The 13,505-nt window shown below is 44.0% G+C and overlaps 1 protein-coding gene across 4 annotated transcripts in view; it reads left to right on the top strand.

Annotated features, from left to right (window-relative positions):
• ST8SIA5 (ST8 alpha-N-acetyl-neuraminide alpha-2,8-sialyltransferase 5) overlaps positions 1–13,505 on the top strand; it is a 69,300-nt gene that overhangs the window by 15,261 nt on the left and 40,534 nt on the right. For 2 of the 4 annotated variants that reach the window (XM_017819819.1, XM_017819822.1), the window contains exon 2: positions 7,453–8,161. In XM_017819819.1, coding sequence (XP_017675308.1) covers positions 8,031–8,161 — 131 coding nt within the window. In that variant the 5' untranslated portion in view covers positions 7,453–8,030. Of the gene's footprint in view, positions 1–7,151; positions 7,252–7,452; positions 8,162–13,505 lie in introns of those variants that run through there. The other 2 variants (XM_017819820.1, XM_017819821.1) reach the window with 2 other exon arrangements.

Consider the following 13,505-nt stretch of genomic DNA (forward strand, 5'->3'; position numbering starts at 1 on the left):
TGGGTATGTCTCTCCCTGACAGAGACATTTCCTTAATATCTGCTGGTACAGCACTGGATCCTGTAGGCCAGGTGCTGTTGCAACTCCCTGTGTTGGAGGTTGATAATGGCTGTGGATAAACTACCATTCTGTCTTCCCCACTTTAGGTTCTTAAAGAAAAACCACAAGCAATTGACTGTACTCAGCTATTTAAATGAATAACTTGTTGCAGGCTCTCCAGCAAAAGGTCAACATGACTACAGAAGACTGTGGATAAATGTGAAATACTTTCTGTCTGATGGATAGAAGGCTGTACTAGTGGTCCTGTGCTAGAGAGAAGTGGGTGGAATATAGCAAATATTATATCATAAAATCAGAAAATCATAGAATCATAAAATCATAGAATCTCAGGATGGGTTGGGTTGAAAGGGACTTCAAAGCTCACCCAGTCCCACCGCCTGCCATGGACAGGGACACTTTCCACTGGACCAGGTTGCTCCAAGCCCCATCCAACCTGGCCTCGGACACTTCCAGGGATGAGGCAGACCCATTTTCTCTGGGCAACCTGTGCCAGGGCCTCACCACCCTCACAGTCAAGAATTTCTTCCCAATGTCCCATCTAACCCTGCCCTCTGTCCATGTGAAGCCATTCCTCTTTTTCCTGTCACTCCAGGCCCTTGTAAAAAGCTTCAGCTACGAGATTTCTTCTTGGTATTTTCTTGTGAAGGATATGAGAGTGGACAATCATTCATTAGTGGTAACTAGTGATGCTTTTAAAAGTGCGTCAGCTGTGATCGTGGCATCTCTGATTGTGTGAGCAGGGAAGGCACAGACTTCTGCCTTCAGCCTGGGAAGGGTTTTTAGGCTCATGCTGGGGCTCTTGGGTAGCTGCAACTTCCCAAAACGCTCTGCCATGTTCAGGTCAGGCAATCCCCAGGCTTTACCCAAGCTTCAGCTGAGTTTAAGATCTCATTATAAATCCTCATTTGAATTACAGGCCTAGACAACTCACTTGCAGCCAAAAGCTGAACAGGGATTTTCATCTAACTCCCAAAATTTCAAGAGGAGGGAGATGCTTAAATACCTGTTTGACTATGGCCCTCCATCTCTCTGCCCAAGTCAGCACTGCCTGTGACAGTGCTGTGATATTTATGTTTAGAGCCAGCAAACCTCAAGTTGCTGGTAGAGGTTACGGGGGATCCAGGCCCAGTCCATGGATGAATTTCTCCACCTGCCTGTCCGTCTCTCCCCTTAGACTCCCAGGCTTGTTTGTCACCCAAATGGACTATGGTTGCCTTGGTTTTGCATCCCAGCACATGTTTGCAAGCTGAGCAAGTTGCATGCTGTCAAACACGGCTTCTTAAATTGCAATTCCTGCTCTCTGTCAAGGGGGTTGCTAATAAATCCCTCTCTCACCTTCCCTTCTTGCCTGCTTAAGTTATGAATGCTGGTGGCAAGAAGTGGCTCTGCTAATGCCCAGCAGCAGTGTCCAGCTGTTCCAGGAATGGTCTTCGTTTGTTACCCTAATACAGGCAAACAAGACCCAGGGATTCACGGCAGATCAAAGATCCAAAGGAAGGAATTTGAAAGGGTGTCCAGTTTTGTTAACAGACACCTCTGTAGCCACATGCAGGTCAGACCAGACACTGTGCAGGGCTTAAAAGTTGAATCCACACTGTCACGGGACGGGAAGAAAGATGTGCCTGGTCACACTACTGCAGGGATAGAGGTTTCTGTTCTTTGGGTTGGTTGTCCAGATTCCAGTGAGCATTTCCACAGTGACAGAAGAGCAAAATAATGTATGTTTCATGAATAATGGGGATTTTTGAAGATCACGGAAGCCAGATTTATTTTTTTTTTTTAATTTATAATTTTTGTCATGGACTGAACTAAGCACGGACTAGCATGGATGTGTCTGAATATTGGCTTTGGGTAGAGGAATAATTCCGGTGAACAGGCAGACTACCCAAGACAACACTGGTTGCTACAGTGTGTAGTTAGGAATGTTATCGGTGCTGTAGGCGGACATCATGAGGAAGGGTTCAAAAACTGAGTGTCTGGGCTGCTTGAAAGGTCATGTGAACTGAAGCTGATGGTTAATTCAAGAGGAATATAATTAATTCCTTCGAATACAAAATCAATGCAGAACTGAGATAAAAAGGCAAAGGTAACTTTTCCTAAATAATTTTCCATAATAGGTCTCTTCTACATCTTGATTATAAGTGTAGTGTAAAATTTTTGAAGTATTTAATTAGCTGATTAATCAGAGGGATAGTTTCTTTTTCGTGTTTACCCCCATTCTAATTAGTGCTACTCACTGAAAAAGCAAAACTTATTACAAAATCTGCTACATTGTCTCTGAAAATTAACCTTTGTCTCTGCAAATGACTTCATATGGCACACTAGAGATTTTTTTAAAATATTTCAGATTAACATTTTTATTTTTGCTGTAAAATGCATTGTTAAAATAGTCAAAGAATTATTAATTGTGATTTTTGGCATTAGATGATGTACAATCCTTATTCTGGTCATGGGAAATATTTGTTCATTGTGGTGTTAATGCTGGAATGTTTTCATCAAAAAGAAATATCAAACTTTCAACTGCCATTAAACTTGTAAAGTGGCTGGCACTGATTCCAGCGCTTTCCAGGCTTTCAATTGAAGGTTTTAAACAGGGTTTTGATGAACTAGGTGGGAGTTATGACGTGCTTGGGATAGAGGCAGGATCATGTTCCTACTCTGAGAGCAACTGTTGGCCATGGAAACCCTTGGACTCCTCTGTGGTTCTACCAACATCTCAGTCCTCTTGATTTGTTGCAAAATCTGAGGCTCCCATGCAGTGCTCCAAAATCAAAGTAATTCTTTTAGCAGATGATTCCTGTAAACGAAATTTCATCCTGTGCCTTTTTCCCTGCAGAGCAAATGAGCTTCCACTGTTCCCAGCTATTTGCAGAGTTGTTGTTGTGAGCCTGAACAGGATCGTAACAACCACACTAAACTTCCTGTATTTTCTAGGAATCGGGAAATGCCCCTGGGAAAGCAAAGCTCTCCCTAGCATTGAGCCCAGCTTGGTTTTGCACTTGGCTATACATTTTAGCAAAGGAACTGTCAATAGTAAATGTACAGCACTACAGCCATGGAAGCCTCTGCATCAGAGCTCCCTACCAGTGAGAGGAAGATGACATTCCTTTGGGGAAGACCTCATTCCTTTTCCACACGGGGATGGTGTCAGCAGCACAAAAAAAGGATGTTTTATGCATGGGGACATTTTTCCCCCTATATGACCCATAATTGGAAGGAAACTGGCCGTGATTCAATAGGTGATGCAATGTATATCCAGTGTACAGACCATATGTTATCTTCAGGACACTTCCTCTAATTCAGGCACCTCCACAGGTAGCAAGCAGCCTGGTGCCAAATTAGCTGTTGTCATCTCCTTGTGGCTTAACCCAGCTCAGAAGAAAATAAATATTTACATCTTAGCTGAATCCTTTCATCTGCCTTCAATATCTCAGTTTAAGACATATGGATTTGTGGCAGTGATGGGGGACTAGACGTTGTGTTAAGCACTAGATTATGCTAATAAATTCATGGTTTATATCTGCAAAAGAATTAATATTGATAAGCATATGTTTATGAGTTTCATATTCAGCAGAACCTTCTAGTCATATACCTATGTGCCAGCTCTTTGCAAAGTCAGGGATCTAGTAGTTTACACAAACATTGTAGAAACTGTAAATAGACATGATTTAATTTTAATTTAGGGGGGAAAATGAGATGTGAAAAATGTTCTACTCGAACCATTTGCAGCCGGTAGTACTCTGCTATACTGAGTGTGAAGTTCTTTAGTCAGTGATGAAAAGGAGAGCGGCTGAGCACGCAGGGAGAGAAAAAACCCTGATGGGGAGTGTGAAGCATGTTTTGTTTTACTCTGCACCTGTACAATTCTGTGAGTTTAACATGTCCAGTTATGTATTCTGTGATTTCAACCACCAAGAGACAGATCCTGATATCCCAAGCACTAAGTGCCCTTGCTTTCAGCTGAAATTAGAATGCATGATCAGTCAAACACTAATTCAAATGACAGGTTCAGTGAAAGGTACTTAAAAAAATTCCCAATCAGACCTGCCTATAAGAGATGAATTTTTCTGATTCATTTGCATTAAAAAACAAACTACAGCTTGGTTGTAAGGGCTGTACATTGTCCTTTCAGCAGAGAGATAGAGATAGAGATGACATGTGCTTATTTCCCACCCAGGAGAAGTAGAGTCTGACTCTCACCAGGTTTTGCCATTTGGCCGATTCATCTTTCCTTGTGTAGAGCTTCGGTAACACGGCCTTGGTTTCTTTGTGTGTAAGACTTAATATCAAGTTCTTCTCAAAAGAAAAGCTGTGAACTGCTTCATTAGGACTGAAGAGAAAATGATTGACTCCCATGGGAGGTGTCACTGTAAGGAGCACGTTTGTGTTTGTGTTAGAGGACTCAGAGTCTCCCTGCTCAGGCTGGAGGAGTTTCTTGTGACAGATTATCTCTGATGATATTTAGCAAGCAGCTCACATGCAACAAATAAAGGCCAGACACGTGTAAGACTGACTGCTTCTGGCAGCTTCATATTAAGCGAGGCTATGAGCGGTTCCATTTTGCTTTAGCCTCTGAAGTCTGTGCTCCATCAACCAGTATGGGAATACCCTTTCTGAGCTTGTGTCTATCATTCTGGAAGTGTTGAAAAATCGTGTAGATGTGGCACTTGAGGACACGGGTTGTTGGTGCACCTGGCAGTGATCGGGGAATGGTTGGATTTGATGCTCTTGGAGGTGTTTTCCAACCCTTCTCAAAATCTGGAGGGGGTAGGTCTTTTGTTGCCTGTTGCTTGCTTAGGTGCAGGGTGTAAAATTGTTCTAAAAAATTAATTTTTTCTCTTCAGAGGCCTGATGCTTTCAAGGAGGCCTGTAGCTGACAAGTCAAACTCTCCAAGGGCCCTGAGAATGAGTGCTGACATTGCTCATTCAGCCCTTCTGCATGAACCATATGACTGTTTCACTCACAACAAATATTGTAGGCAACCTTGAGCACCGTTTGAAAAATTGTCAATAGGCATCCTATTCCTTTATGCTGGCACAGAGCTGCTCTGCTTCCAGTTCTGCAGTGCTGTTGTCATACTGGGCTGAAGGCAGCAAACAGATTTCTTTCCATGTGGCATCAGGAACGAAGTCTGTGCGAGATCTGGCACAGAAAACCCTTCACACTTATAATGGATATCTTCTTACTTTGCTTTTTGCTTTAGGTCTGCAGCTCTCCTGCTCACAGGCCTCTCAGGTGCTGTGTCTTCTTGCCAGCTGTGATACAGCAGAGAACGATGAGAGGACACAGAGAATCAAAGACTGACAGAGTACATGGGCTGTTTGCTGCAGCCCAGGCTGGCTGTCAGTCCAGGAGAAAGAGTGGCTGCTCAGCTCAGGAATTTGGTGCACTACAGCAGAGATGTCAAGAAAAAAATCCCTTTGGATAGAGGGGAATAAAGGAGGAAAGGCTCAGAGTGTTTTCACCAAAACCTAGGTGATATAAGAATCTGCAAGACAGGCATTACACCCATAGGAGGTCATAAAAAGCCAAATTCTACTCTCTAATACTTTGCCCTTATTGTAAAATAACTCCTGGAGCAACTGAGGAAAATTTCTCTGTGAGGACTTTCAAAGCTACAAGTAAAAATCAAACAATTCAAAGCATTAAATTCCTTTTCCTTCACATCTGACCTTACTGGCCTTGTCTCTCAGCTTCTCCATACAAGTCTGCCTGTATAGAGGCTTGTGGAGTCTCAGACTGAGATTCTGATGGCTGTTTCTGATTTTCTGTTTCTTAGAAGTGTATATGGTTAGATCCATCTAAATGGTACAGTTCCTGTATGGAAACAATCTCATATTATATGGGCTTACATAAACTGATCGTATTTGGCCCTAGAGATGATGACTTTGACAACAGGGAATCAAACTGGTTTTGCTGTCTAATTTGCAGTCCCCTGGTATGGGTATTATTCCTAGTACAATACAAATGATTGCATCCAACTCAGTTATTTTTCTAACCTAAATACTGGTTTTCTTTACTTGGTTCTGTGAAACTCTGAATCACAAAATGGTAGGAGAGTGTTTCCAAGAAAGTATCAGTGTGTCCTTGCCCTCTACTTCTGCTTTTGCTTTTGTATCCATCACTGGCCACTGCCAGGAACAAGGCTCTGGGCTGGATAAACTCTGATCTGACCCGGGATCATCAATCTTTTGATATGCACAGGTGATAATTGAAGCATTTAGCAGGGTTCAGAAATAGAGGTGTGGGAGCTGTAAGAGGGACTGAAGAAGGGCATCTCAGGGGCTGGATCCCTACAAATTCTCTGCAAAGTCAGGGATGTCTAAAGGACTGGTCTCCTGCCTGCAGGAGTTCAGGGTGACCAGGTTCCTACCTTATACACTGGTGTTATTTTCATTGCTTAAAATTAGGTAAGGCAAAGCCTGCTTTAGCCACTGATTGTCTCACCTAGGTTGCTGTTGCCCTGGCTTCAGGATCTGGGTTGAAAGGGTTGCACAGAGTTACCTTTGGCCCTCCTTCCCATGCAGCACCAGTTACCGCTGAAACAAAGTCCATGAACAATCTCTGTTTGCTGTTTCACACAGCTGGGCTGCTGGTACACTATAACACTTTGCATACACTGATTTAACTGTTGGAAAATTTATTCACACAAAAATCTTCCTATTCTCTTACTCAAAGGATTTCCCCCCCCCCCCCCATTTTGTTGTCAAAACCCTTTTCCCATCTGTTATTGGGGCAAAACAACCTCCTAGTCTGGAAGTTTCATTCATGGATAAAGCTTTTCGCTGGGACTTGTTTTAAGAAGCCAAGGGTCGGGGGCAGATTTTGCTCCCGGTGAAATGAACAACAAAACTCCCATTGATTTCCCTGTGAGCTGAATGGAGCCTCTCCTGACAATGGGGAGATTTTTAGAGGAGTTACGATGGCCGTGGACAAGGTCTTGTTGCTTTGCCCTCTCAAAAGAGAACTGTTCCTGGTGGAGGAACAATCAGAATATTTGTCTCTTTAAATGAATGGTTCTCAGAGCCCGCACTGAGAGGCAGGCTCCCTCTCTGCGGCTGTGAGGCTACTCAGAGCCTCCAATAAATCAGCATGCAGGAGCTGAGAGCTCTGTCCTTGAAGGGATGCACAGTGACCTTGCTTGTGCTTACTCTAGAGGAATAACCAGGGGAAAGAGAGGAGCCCAAATAGTGAGTGGTGTATGACTGAAGGCACTGCATGCCGCATGCAAATGCTACGGCAGGGACAGCACGCTGCTGCACAGAATGCAGCTTTCCTGACATTCCTGATAGCCTGACCAGATTGCTGCTGCTGCTGCCTCTTCCTTTTCTTTCTTTCTTTCTTTCTGGGTTTTTTCCTCTTTTTTTTTTTTTTTTTTTTTTTTTTTTTAGGGGACTGAATGAAACCCTCATGACTGTTACATGCTTGTTCAATAATAGCACGCCCCAGTCACGTCTCCTTGTGAGCACATTTCATTGGAATCACTGAGCAGAAGCGGAGAAGAGCTGACGACTATGTGTTTCCAACGCAGGTTGCCGGAGCCCCGTGCTTGCCATTGGCTGCAGTTTTCTGGTTTATTTGCAGCTTCCCCCATCTGGAATATGAAAATGGGATTGAAGTAGATAATTGCTAGCAGCGGGTTTTCAAGAGAGGCTTAGAGGGAACAGAATGCCTCTCTCACAGCATAAGCTGCCTGCGCTGGAAGAGCTCTGAGAGATGATTTTAGATGTTACCCACGTCTGAATCTCCTGGAAACTTTACCATGGAAGCAAGCCATTACGCACAGTCCTGGAGCTAACATCCAAAAGGGGCAAGGAAGGGGCAGCAGGGCCAAACAATGGGATACCTTGTCCTTGGATTGCTCACAGAAAAGCCAGCGAGCTTTCCACTCCGCTTCCCAGCAAGAAGGGCATGAAGGCGGCAATGAACTGAATTTTACCCGGTGGAGCTTCAGTGGCTTTTAGGAAGGATGGGATACACTGACCCTTCGTCAAGCCGGGATTTGCTGGGAAACAGAACTTTGTTCTTCATATTCATCTGCGCCTTTGCTGTGGTCACCTTGCTGCAGCAGATCCTCTATGGGGGAAACTATCTCAAAAGGTAAGGGGGGATTCTGGGGAACAGGAAAAGTTGTCTGATCGGACCGGTGGGAGCTACAGAGCTCCAGCCAAACCATTATAACAGTACAAACCACTTCCCGGTGTTGTGCTGACAACATTAACACCTTATCTAGGAAGGTGCATCTGGCATCTGTAATGTCTTAGATTATGAATGCTGGAGAATGTCAGGCAGAATACAACGTTTTGTGAGTTTCTTAGGTTATATTTTAATCCTCAGCTGTCGCAAAAATATAGGTTGCATTTACCTTAAAGTGACTTGCACCACCTGAGTGTTTGCTCCTGATCAGGTCCTACCTTACGGGATTCCCACTCTGTGTAAGTTCTGGCTGAAATACCTGGGGGTCGGGGGGGGGTTGAGTTAAGGTAGCATGCTCATTGCTTAGATTTTAATGTCCTTAGAAACAAACATGCAGATGCAATTCCTAAAGTCAAAGTGGCAATATTAATATTACTCCTGCAAATAACTGAGGGAGCGCTTTATTTTCTCATTATTTTATATCTATGAACTGCTGCTGAGACTGCCCTGCTGTAGAGCACATCAGTCCTTCATCTGAAAATGGTACTGCTCTTTTCACAGCAAACACCAGTGGGGATCTCTAAGTGTTTAACCTTGACCCATGCAGAGTTTGTTTTACTTAAATCTAGTTTGAGGAGTTACAGCTTGTACGATTTTATGAAGAGGAATGTGTATCTTTCATGCTTTGAGGTAAATGGGTTTCAGTAGTATAGGCAGCTGCTGTGGAATTTTTTACTGGAATTAAGCTGCATTCTGCCAGAAGAGATCAATGGTTTGGTTCTTGCCTTGTTTGCAACCCGTGTAGTTGTTTGCCTTGTGCCAAGAGCAAGCAAAATGCTGGCAAATCAGCAAACGTTTCTCTCTGGGAGGGAAAAACAAGCATGATATTAATATGTATAGACAGGAGTGTTGTTTATCCACAGAGAAACTTGTGTGCCTTGCACAACCCCCCTGACTGGGGGCTCTGTCTGCTTTTTGGGCACCTCAGTTCCAGAAAGATGTGACTTTCTCGTTTGGAAGGAGCAAGAATGAGCAGAGGTGTAGAAAACATCTTTGTTTGGCTTGGAGAAAAAGGAGGGGAGATATGATAACTGCCTTGAAATACCCCAAACTATTTCTGACGGGTGGAAGGTAATAAATACATGTCTGTAAAGACTGATGACATGATAAGAAGTCATAGGCGTAGGCTGTAGCAGGAAAGATTTGAATTTAACCAGATGGAAAACTTTTAAAGAAAAAGGTTATCCAAGGAGGTATAAAATCTCCATGTTTGGGGACTTCAGGAACCTGGTAGGTAGAAAGAGGTAGTATCAAGCTGCCTTGGTGTTGAGGGTGTGACTTTATGGCCAGTTGAGGTCTCATCTTGCATTATTTTCTCAGTTTTTCTCATCTGTGCTGGAGGTCTGGCAGCCCTAGCAATCCTTGTTTTTCTAAGTCAAGTGACTGAAACAGGATCAGAGCAACGGGAAATAAATCCCAAGCACAAACTGAAATGAAAAATGCCAGAGTAAAGACAAAATGATGAGAAGATGCAACCAAAACTCTTCCAGTGAGTGATCTCTGTGGCCTGTCTCTGTCCTGCCTTGTGCCCTGGGAGCCTCTGCTGTCATCATCAGGGAATGAAAAAAGACTGATGTCCAATTCCCAGGATTGAAAGGAGAAAGTCTGGTTCTGAGCCCTCTGCCATCAGAGTGGCTCAAGCAGGGACATGTGCATGCATTTTGTCACTTGGACTGGAAAACACTCTTTATTTATTTATTTATTTTATTGCTTATTTATTTATAATTCCAACTTGTAGTCATTTGTTTCTTTTCCTTTTTTCTAATTTTTTTTTTTTTTTAAATCATGTGAGAGAGTCTCAAAGAGGGCTTCACCCCCTCCCCTCATTCAGAGCAGGGAAAGAGCACTTCAGCTCCTTTCAGCTGGGAAATGGCAGCTCCCATCTTTCATGGAAATCAGAATGCAGGACATGGCAGTCCCAGGCTGCCAGTTATTGACAACAGAAAGGTGATTTATGTAGCAGCCTGCATTGTTGCCATAAGGTTATCATGAAGTTACTTTTTTCAGTTTTCCTTTCCCTCTCTCAGTCTAAATGCCCTGAAGTACCTTCTGGTGACCACTCCCAGGCAGTCTGACTCCAGCCTGCTCCATGCAGGGGTAGCTGTAACCTCTAATTACTCTTTTATTTCACAAACCTCTGGTGTTAAGTCCCATCCTAGAGGCCAATGCTGGCTGTGAGGTTCCTTGGACAGGTTATAACTGGTCCCTCAGGGACCACGGTGGAGCTGGTGGTTTTGGAGAGGATCCTTGCAGAGCTGAAGTGGGATATTTATATCTCTGGTGCCACTTGCCACAAGCTGCATCTTGGGGACACTGCCTAAACCTGCAGCCATTTACTCGCTGGGATTCCATGTGCTGCTTGTTTGGTGATGGCCTTTACTTGCATCCCAACACCAGCAACAGCAACAGGCCCCCAGGCCTCTTCCCAAGGCAGAGGGAAGAAATTCCCTGGTGTGTTTAGAGAAACCTGAAAACTGCTACTCCAGTAAATGTACAATGCTTTTTAAGTCTAAATACAACAACGGGGTGGCTCTTTTCTCTGCAAGAAGATGGTGGAAATGGGCAAAGGCCAGCAAGGCAGAGGGCATCTGACCTAAAGCAAGCAGCTTGGGCTCAGTGCAGGGGACAGCATAAGCTCAGGACTGGTCCCAGAAAGCAGAGTGGAGAAAGGCATCCTTTTCTGGGAGAAAGATGGGAAAGCTGGCTGTAAGCTGTGCCATGCCAGATGTCCTTAAAAGCAGGGAATGGGCTGGTTTGATCGCCACAAAATCCCACCTGAGACTGTCCATAGAGGTTCCCTGGAGGCTCATGGTCTCTGTTTGCCCATGGCCGTGTTCCCAAAGCATCTGTGGGGGTGGCAGGACTGCGGACAGGAGAGGAAATAAACTCTGCTCAGTGAAATTTGATAAGGGGTCCAGCCTCCGGTCAAGTCCTCTCTTTCTCCTTATGGGATACTGATGAGCTCCTGGCATTGCGGGAAGAAGGGGAGGATGCAGAGATTGAATTTCTAGGCATTCACACCTTTTCCACCCACCGCGTAATGTTCTCTGTTCCTTCCTTTGCTGTTTATATTATAAAGGGGTCACTGGAAAGCAGAATCCTGCCCACCTTTTTTTGGGGGCCCTTTTTCAGTTTTCCCCAAAGTGAGATGGACGTGAGTGCTTTCATCAGGGCCAGTGCCTCATCCCTGTAGTGGCAGTTGAAGTCCCAACAAAAGAGAGAAAAACTGCAAGCTGGAGAATGACATCGGGGAGCTCCGGTCCCTGTAGCTTCTGATCCCAAGTAAAAAAGGATGATGAAATGAGATATAATTAAGGGACTTTAATACGGATCTCTGGGGTAATTATTTTTATTTTAGGATTAATGTGATGATTAAAAATCCACTGCATTGATCTGCTAAACTGGGTTAAATGCTGTGGACTTCTACTTAAATCCAGAGCTGCCTCTTGCTTTGGTATTGACTCCTCTTTCCAGTGCTCGCCTTTCAGCTGAATTTTCTTTTGAATCAGATGCTCAGCTGAGGGCTGGCCTTTTTTGTCAGCTCTTGTTTGGCCAGCAGGGAATAATCCTGGATTACATCAGGAAACTGCCACTACAGTAAAAAAATGTTGAAATCTGTCTTCATCTCCCAACCTGTAGCATGGGAGACATCAATAGAACAGTCCTTCCCTTTGGCAAGGGAAAAATATCAGAGCAATACTTTCCTATATGCCAATACTCTACTGGCAAAAAATTCGCTAAATTCTGGGTGTTTTACCAGCCTGACTTCTCTAAAGGGTGAGTGTTAGAGTGTTAGCTGAAGAAGAGAAACTGCACCTTTAAAACTACTTTTTTTTTTTTTAGCCAAGTGAAGAGAACACACTTTCAAAACTTTTAAAGACTCTAAACATAGATTACCCTGGGGCCTGCCAGAGGGGGTACATACAATGTCTCTAAGAATCACACAGCAAGAGGCAGAAAACCTTCCCATGCAGGCAGCCTGCATTGTTTGAAAGCTTTACATCTTTTAAATGAGAATAAAACATCGCTCTTACGTCTGTGTATGCCCTAATAAATACCAGAGTCTCATGACTTCAGGTAATACCACCATTTTTGTACATCTGAAGTAGTTTTTATTCAACAGTTGCAAATCAACTCCTAGACATTCTTACCACTTTCCTTATCACATAAGAAAGATAGCTTATGATAATTTTTTGCACTGTATGGGCAAATAAGGAATAAACACACAGAATAAACCTACAGAAAATAAACCTGGACTACACCTCGAGAGATCATTTGTCCTGTACCACAAGATCATGTTGTACTTATATCAGCAACAGCAGGAGTTGCAGAGGCTGCATGTGCCCTGAGTTGTATTTTGTCCTAAACTGGTTGTTTGAGGAACTACAGCCAACTCAGGTCAGCTGAGAGCTCCTGCCCCATTCCTGCCCTGTGCTCCTCTGGACTGTTCATAAGACCCTGTGGAGGTGTTAACTATAACCTGAGACCATCTATCCCAGTGTAAAAAGTCTCTTTTCATTGAAATATTTCCCCCAGGAGACGTAAGCTGAAGGTCACCTAGTGAGTCATCTCTGTGGTCAGGTAGCTCTGTGCCTCCAATTCTAACCAGAGGGAAACGTTATGCCAGAGAAATGACATGTATCCTGTGAGTCACCTTGATGAATCCCTCACAAAGCTACAAAGCAGGTCTTGATTTTGGGTGGTTTTTTTTCAGAGAAGAGCACTGCAAACTTCAGGACAAAGCAAAGTCTTGAAACTACACATAACACAAAAAAAAATGTGTATTTATAGAATATGGCCATCACCTTAAAGTGACTGTGTCTAATCTGGCATAGCAGGAGACGCTGAGAATCCAGCCATGCGGATCTTTCTACAAGGTATTCCCAAGGGCATTTCAAGGCGTTGAGGACTGGGGTGCAGGCATCCCTGTTGTGCCTAACTACCCTGGCAAAGACAAGGAGCTGAATCACCTCCCCAGAGGTCAGAGGAGCTCTAGAGCCTGTACTGGGGATCACAGGATCAGGGGAGAGATGGCAATGGGATGGAAGGGGCAGAACAAGCAGGGAGCAGATAAACTCAGCTGCCTGAGAAGTCATAGAATGATAGAATCACAGAAAGGTTTGGATTGGAAGGGACCTTAAAGACAATCTCATTCCAGCTCCCTGCCATGGACAAGGACACCTTACACCTTGCAAGGACACATTGTTCAGAGCCCCATCCAACTTGGCTTTAAATACTTCCAGGAGTG

The sequence above is a fragment of the Lepidothrix coronata genome, unplaced genomic scaffold, assembly GCF_001604755.1.
Source record: "Lepidothrix coronata isolate B3197 unplaced genomic scaffold, Lepidothrix_coronata-1.0 Scaffold77, whole genome shotgun sequence".
Lineage (NCBI taxonomy): Eukaryota > Metazoa > Chordata > Aves > Passeriformes > Pipridae > Lepidothrix > Lepidothrix coronata.